Source organism: Poecilia reticulata, linkage group LG14 (genome assembly GCF_000633615.1).
Source record: "Poecilia reticulata strain Guanapo linkage group LG14, Guppy_female_1.0+MT, whole genome shotgun sequence".
Lineage (NCBI taxonomy): Eukaryota > Metazoa > Chordata > Actinopteri > Cyprinodontiformes > Poeciliidae > Poecilia > Poecilia reticulata.
In genome coordinates this window covers 750353-758501 of record NC_024344.1, presented here as the reverse complement: position 1 = coordinate 758501, position 8149 = coordinate 750353, and the positions used below count along the sequence as shown (strand labels likewise).

Sequence of the window (8149 nt, the reverse complement as noted above, 5' to 3'; positions counted from 1 at the left end):
CGAAAAGTCTTTATTAGTTATTATCAATATTTCATTATCTTAAGAATGTAGAGCTAATTATATAATCTAAACAAGACCTTAAAGTGGTTCCAGTTTCTCTCTATGGCCAACCTGTTGAAACTGTGGCAGATTTTAAATACCTTGGGTCGTTGATGGACAGTCAGCTTAACTTTGCTGAAAACACTGACTATATTTTGAAGAACTGATCTCAGAGACTCTTCCTTTTAAGAAGACTGAGTGATCTTGCAGTGACCCAAGACTCTAGTTGGGTCACCCCTATGTCTTGAATTTGGTGGGGGGGGAAATCATATTTTATTTATCACTACAGAAGGGTGAGTGCGCATATGAAACTGGTGGGTTCGGTACCTCAAAAAAGGTTAAGAACCACTGTTTTAATGTCTCTCAGTGATCATTTTAGCTTGATACTATGTCTCTCTCTCTCTTCTTTTTTAAACTGAGCTCATTTAAACAGTTTTAGATCATCAAATACATTTTTAATATATGAAAAATTAGCATGAATAAATATCAATTTTGTTTTTTAAAGGATAAAGCTGCTAAAAAATGAATTCATTTCCACCAGCCAGCATTTCCACCAGCCAGACTCATTTATTATTAGAAACTCCTGTAGAATGAAATAATCTGACAAAATCAACTAAACAATCAAACATCCGCCCCAGTTAAAATAAATTTAAAAGTTTAAAATTGATTAATAAGAAAGATTCATGTTCTGTCGCTWCTGGAAATAAACTATTATTTTGATTTTACTGATTTGTTGACTTTGGTGGTTTTTATTTGAGTGGTGTGACAGGGAGTCTTGAAGTAAGATTTCCTGAATTTGGCTGACTCTTTTAGTCTCATAGCATGATAAAAGGCACACAATGGATCTCATACTGACTATGAACTCTATGCTTATCAAAAACACGTGAAAGACACGGGAAGAACATTAWAAAGCTCCAAAAAGTTGACTTTTACATAATACCCCTTTAAATTCACAAGTGAGTTGTCAGTATAAACTGTTTTCACCCACAATGTAAAGTTTAATTTTAAGAAAATGGATGGATGGATGGATTTTGGAAATGTTTGTCCATGTTTTCATATCACTTTTCATGGATAATTATCATTTATGCTGCTTCAGTTTAGATCAGCCATCTCTTCATTGTTTGCAGCTTGAACAAAACGCTGCTCATCRTCTGTTAAGGGGAACTAAAAAAAGGAACGTTTAACCAGAACGTTCCAGCTTCGCTTCACCGGCTTCCCTTTGTTACAGGTTTGGTTTTAAATTGTTACTRGATTGCTACAGGTTTTTAGATTTGATCATATTTTAAAAAGGATCTTATAAAATGTCAAACATCCATAAAAACACCAGYGTTGCTGCTGTAACCCAAAAACTGTGGAATAATCTATTAATCCACATAAGAGAGCTCATAATCTGGAGAYTTAATGTGTCTATAAAAACTCATCTCTCTTTAGCTTTTGAATTCAATAACTATTACCTATTTTTATTTTTATGTTATCTTTATTTAGTGTGCTTTTCTTAACTGTTCTTATCAATTATTTTTGTTCTTGCTGTGCTGCACTTTGGTTCAACCTGTTTGTAAAATGATGCTTAAATAAACTTGATCGTGATTTTAAGCTTCGGTTATCCAGGACAATAAACCGCAGTCACACGTTCTCCTCTGAATGCCTGAAAATATAAAGTTTTGGAGTGGGTGACTCAAATCTGCTCAACATGTTGTGGCGTAACCTTAAACAGACAGTACTTTGTTAAAACAATATGGCTATTATTAAGCAATTCTGTAAAGACGAATMATTTCAAAGATGGATTACATGATGCTACAACAGCCTGATGACTGTTGGCACAACCATCTCTGAGGCTTAGAGGGAATTTATCTTTAGACCAGGTTGGTTTTGATTAACTTTTCCCTTKGAGTCAGAATTTGAAACTTGCTCTTTGTTTTTTATTTGGCTTTAACAATGAAAAATCGAGGTTTGGTGTCTCTGCTTCACAGCTGAATTAAATGATTGGGTCGAGTACTGCAGMGATCCAGGTGACTGAATATTTAATATGTTTAATATTTATCTCCAGCCATCTTCCAACCAGTTTCTTTGGACCATTGATTCTGGAGCTGAGGATAAAGAGTCTCACTGAACTCATTTTGGATGAGAAGTTGTAAAAAAATGCTMTACTTTRAACTAAAAAATKTAATCTTATGCATGTTTGCGATWACAATGAGAATGTAATTTCTTCATCCTGCTTCATTTTCACTCATGTAGAGTAAATGTTATMAGATACATTTGTTAAATCAAGTGAATAAACTTATTTGATTTGTAATCAAAGAAATTTAAAACATCTTAGCTAAAATGCTCCACTTTGTTGAAAAGTGTTTGTTTACCAAGTAAAATCAGGTTTGCTGTTGTCCTAATTTATCAATAACAACTGAATAATCAATGTGGTGTCCTGATCTTTTCTTTTTTATCCAGATGACAAGATGTTAGGAAACAATAATGTGTCTGAATTCCTGTATTTTTTTGTTCAAAATAGTGAGTAGGATTTTTTTAAATGAAACTTTTAACCCAGAGTTGTGTGTGTACTTTGATCCCAGTGCAAAATAAATAAACTCAGCCATCAAATATGTGTCTTTACCTCGCCCACTTTCATTCAGCTTTTCTCCTGACGTGAAATWKCAGGTAACCTGATAAACATTTACAAACTTAATGAAGATAAAAAGAGGATTGCTTGTAACTTCATTGGCTACTCTGCTTGTRAATTTGCTTGACATTGTGCATGAATGAACGGCTTAGCTCTCTGTTTTTTTTTCATTGAGCTTTGAGTCTTTTTTTTCCTGCCTGCAGATGTAAAAGAACAGGTCTTTACCAGTGACCCATTTAAAAAGGTGAGTCAGCAGAAGCAGAATAAGACATCAACTGAGGGAAGACATCTGGATGGAACTGGTCAGATAAAGGCGCATCGTAACGCATTGATACGTGAATTATGTGGTCGTGTAGTTATTTTTATGTAATTCTTACTTCCTCCCCTCCATCTGTGTTTAACCCACCCTCTGTGTCTGTGTCAGCCTTTCTCAAGGTTACTTTAGTTCAGTGGGCGTGTCTTTCTGAACCACGTGACTCTGATGCAAAGTTACTCCGTGTCACAGCGTGCTGAGCTGCAGGGATGGCGTGATGTGGCGGCGCATCCCCTTCAAACAAATCAATCAAATTAACAAAAATAAATCAACACTCAGATACAAAAAGTTGTATTCCTTAACATTTTCCAGATAAAAACATAAAATAAAATAATTTTCCAGGATGAACCAGGGGTAACCAGTATTGGATGACTTTTTAAATTTGTGGTTGATCATTAATTGACATAGAAAACAAACTTCATTAGAGGCTCAACCTGACCTACAAGCCGTTTATTGTCATCAGGAGAGTCTGCCATTGCGCAGCGTCCAACTAGGTGAAGGTGGACGGCGCTGGAGGAGGGATGCTGCCCGCTTCTTCTTCTTCCTCYTCAGCTACACGTGTTGTCGTTTATTTTAAAGCAGATTCTGCACGCTGAGACCCCCTCCTGCCCGGAACGACCCCTTCCCTTCAATTGCCGGTCCCAGATATTTCCCCCCCTTCCAACCCACGCAGCCCCCTCCCCCTCTCCCCHCCGTCCCTCCTTAATCTCCTAGATTGTCGGCGACTTGCTGCAGTCGATGCTGCAGTTGTGAGCCGCTCCCGACCCGCACCGGGACACCTGACTCCATGAGAGAGACATGCTCGCATTCGTCCTGGTCTCTGGGTCTCTCTGGATTATATTAGGTGAGTTCCATCTCTGCTGGTGGTTTTTTAGCATTCATCCTGGTTCTCCTTTAGCCGATAGCCGCTGCACCTGCTTCTGTGTCTCGCAGGGGCAGAGCTTCATTGTGTGCCATTCATTGCCGGTGTTCCGGCTTTTTTGCTTCACAGATGTAGAGATCCGTCTGTTTTTAACCGGAGTTGATTTGATTTGTGTAAACCTTGACACGTTTTGGCTGCTGGCGCGTTGCCTGCGCTGTAATAACGCCATTATGTATTTTTTTAAATGATGCTCAGGAAACACGAGTAGCCTCCAAAAGCAGCATCGCTGCAAACATTAAAGTAGCAAAATCTAAAAATGTGCTTTATAATCCGAGAAATAAAGCTTCGGTCAGATTGGCTACCTTTAATCAGGTATCTGTTCATGTTGGACCTGATGCCATGCGCCGTAAAACAAAACGCGGACATCCTTTCACTTAACCAGACAAAACAACGTAACCCTCCAGATATTAAATTATCGCTCTTATTATGAGCGAAATGGGATAAACTCGTGCTTTTATGGCCTGCCAGCTGCTATAAGGTCGTGTGACATTGTGCTTGGAAACCGGACACACGTCATTTTCAAGCCTCCCCACCATCTCCAGCTCATATCTCTTGTCTTTTGGGCTGATTTGCCGCAGTGAGCCTCATCCGAAATGAGGAAGCGTTCAGAACGAGCSCCGCGCCGTTTCCTCTGTTTACAGTCAGTGCGCCGTTTCACACGTATGCAGGCCGTGAAAGTCAGCATTTTGTCTGAGATGTCCTCCGCCATGCATGTTCCGATGATGGAGGGAGGGAGGATGAGGAGGATGAGGAAGGATGACGCGGTGCAGAAGAGCGCCGCTGATTGGCGGGAGCTGTCCAGGAGCGAGGTGGTGCTGAATCCTGCGGCCTACCGGCAAAAACATGGCGAGAGCGGCGTGCTCCTACCTACACCCCAACCCCCACCCGGACAGAGGCAGACAGGCTTTTACTACAAGGTGCTATGAAGATAAGCTGCGGGAAATCTCTAATAACCCTGATGAGATTTGTTTTCCCCATCATTACGCTTTTAGGTTGCTTTATTTCAGTGTAAAGAGTTGAATCAGAGGCTAGTTACTTTTAATGCTAATTCCTCCTAATCAGGAATGATTTTAGAGATGCTCCAATCAGGGAGGTCACCAGGGTTCAAAGGGGAATTATCCTCAAGGTCACAGGGGAAACTGCAGTGCACATAATGAAGAATATTATATTTAATGTATTCCCAAACATGTTTTAGACATTTGTGCTCACCTGATTTAAATCATCAGCTCATTTGCTGCAAACATTAAACATTCAGTTTCCAGCTGAATGGAAACTTTACAATAAAAGGGAAATGACTCAGATAATTATAATAATTTTATGCCATTCATTTAGATGAGCAGACCTGCTTCTTCATCTAAACTGAAAGAAAAAGAATTATTATTAATATTACTATAACTACATGTGGAGCTCAAACATTGTATTTTTAAGCTTTGTGTTTAATGTAAATTGACTCAAGTMATGATTTTTGGTATTTGATCTAATTMTGATGTCTGTATTTAATTATTTTTCTGAAACAGAGCTCTACTACTTTAACATTTAGTGCTTAGTTTGTCCAAACATTTGTAAAACTAATGGTGAATAATCCACATCCTTTCACTGCATTTATATTTGCAAGATTAGTAATTGCACAGTAATTTTCTTGTTGGCTGTAGAGCAGCTGAACCTGCTTTCAGATCTGTGTCTGCATTGATGCATGACATTTTGGTAAAATGCTTCCTGCAAATGTAATTTACAGTTTTGAACTGATTCCTTTCACACTAGCAAATTTAGCCTGAGATGATTCCCTTTAGGTCTGATTGCGCTGGCTGGAGGCGTTCCTCAGGGAGAGGTTCTCSACATCTTTTACCTGCCCTGTCATCCAGACACCCTGCTGCTCCTCACTTTAAATAATTCAATGTAATCTTCATCCAGTGTAGCCCTGCGCAGCATGTAATCCAAGTCTTTTCCTTCCTCAATATTTCATTGAAGTAGTAAAGGTAGCTTCACCACACCCATTATGCAGGAAGCAGCTAACACAACATCTTCTTGCTTTTAATTTGGCATCAGAAACTTTCTGACTCCTTTTGGGTGATTGCTTAAACAGCTTTCCTGGTGCAAAATATCTAGTTCACTTCTGCAATGGGTGAGAACTGCCAAGCAAACTTCTTTACCTGTACATCTAAAGGAATTGTAAAATCCCTTGTAATCAATCTTTTGCAGCAGCTTGGTCAGACAGGATGCTGGGATATGGCAGCGCTCCGTCTGAGAGCCTCACTGCTGGTTCAGCATTCAGGCCCGACTCTTTCCTGTGTGGGACGACGGGCACCAGCTCAGCCTAAAGTGCTAAAGCTGAAGACATAACAATACTAGATCTAGATTTGATTTATTTATTTCTCATAAAGTAGACAATGCATATTAATTAACATGAATATGTCACATAAATATGGCAGGTTTAGCCAAAGAGGTTAATTTTCTACTAGCAAGTTGATGGAAGAGATTAAAGATAAAAAGTCATAAGCCTCAGAAAAAAAATGTAAAAACTATTCATTAAAACATTTATTTGCAATTTACTATAACAAAACAAGTGTTTTTTTTTCCACCACTGTGATTGAATTGTTCATCAGAATGACATAAAAATTAGAGATGCGTTCAGATTAAATGGGAACTTTCAGATTTAAGATTTTAAAGTCGTCATTTGTTCTGATTTGGCAGTCAAATGAAAAAGAGAACCACCTCCCACGAGTCTCTGCCCTTTGTCTGAATGTCCGGCTGCAGTTTGGACAGGAGCGTTTTATTTGCATGCTAGTTCTTTGTCACTATGTGCAACCTAACATATGGCTGAGTATCATTTTCATGTAGTGAGGGACAAGGTGAGCCTGTATTCAGTGTCAGAGATGGAGAGAGTGGTGAGAGAAAGGAGGCAGGAGAAGGGAGGGGTGTGGCAAGAGCGTGCAGCGTCTGTCGAGCTCAGAGTGGTGTGATACGGAAGCCAGCGAGGGCCAAGCTGATCCGAAGCGCTCCTCTTGCTTGCCTCAGCTTAATCTAGCTGGTGCAGTTCTGCAGGTAATCACCAGTCTGCAGAGCATGATGTGATGTCCGCCTGTTTGCCTTTGAGACATCACACACATTTATGCACTTACACACACACACACACACACACACACACACACACACACACACACACACCCCACACACACACACACACACCTACCAGGCACGCATTACACCTCAGCGGCTCCTGGACACCCCTGTAAGTCCTGCTGCTTAGACCACAACCTCTTTAAAGCTTCTAGAAATCTTATTTGCTTGTCATCTTTTATACTTTTACTTGTTTTCCTTATTCAGAAATTCCTGCTGCTGCTGCTTAATTTTCTGTTTGTTGTGTCATTGTTTTATTATTTCACTGCACATGCGATGATGGCAGTCACCAGCTGTGCTGCATCAATGAAGCAGAAGGATACGTGTGTGTGTTAGTGTGTGTGTGTGTATCTGGATGCTGGTGACTGACCTTCATAGAGATCGACAGGAACAAGTTGAGATCAGTGTTGCAGCAAAAGTAAGTGGTGACAGAGCAGGACTGAGTGTTAAAAAGGAAAAACACTGAGACAACACTGAGGCAAAGTAAAACCGTAAATCAAAGATGAATTGCATTTTAAAGGAGAAAGCTGAGACACTTCTTTTAAGATGAATAATGTATAAATCGAGTACAGCAGTGAGGTTACTACTGGTCATCTGCCTTTGTGCTAATAGGCTGTAATCTCCCCACACTGGACTATAATCATTGGTGATGGATCTCGGATGAGGCGATGGGGCGGGACTTAAGGACGAGAAGTCGACTTCACTTCCCTCTAAGCCTGATTCGCTGTAAGAAGTGTGTCTGTCCCATTCACCAGCGCTGAACCATTGTGAAACTTCTGGGTGCTAAAAATGTTTTGCTAAGTCAAAACGACAAAAAGAGTGGATGTAAAAATAGCTGAACTTATTATTTTAAGCATCAGTTTCCGGTACTCTGGCTTTAGACTGTGCTACAGCAACGCTTTAAGTTATAAAAATGAACAGCACAGCATGCGAGTCATTCTATGTGAAGATTTCTATCCTCTTTGAATGCAAACCCTTTATATTCTACCATTTTTTATCCCAAATTAACTGTGGCTGAATTTGTTAATTTTTACGGTTTGATTCTGATTTTTGGCAGCTGTATTTCCACTGTTTAAATCCACTCATGTATGTATGGAAAGGTCAATTGTTTATTTTTGTTTACTCAGCTGTTCGTCCACAGCATGTG

The 8149-nt window shown here is 39.7% G+C and overlaps 1 protein-coding gene across 1 annotated transcript in view; it reads left to right on the top strand.

The window, feature by feature from the left end:
* The first annotated feature begins 3525 nt into the window (after positions 1–3525).
* acsl6 (acyl-CoA synthetase long chain family member 6) overlaps positions 3526–8149 on the top strand; it is a 39070-nt gene continuing 34446 nt past the window's right edge. The window contains exon 1 of the mRNA XM_008426876.2: positions 3526–3807. Coding sequence (XP_008425098.1) covers positions 3762–3807 — 46 coding nt within the window. The 5' untranslated portion in view covers positions 3526–3761. The remainder of the gene's footprint in view (positions 3808–8149) is intronic.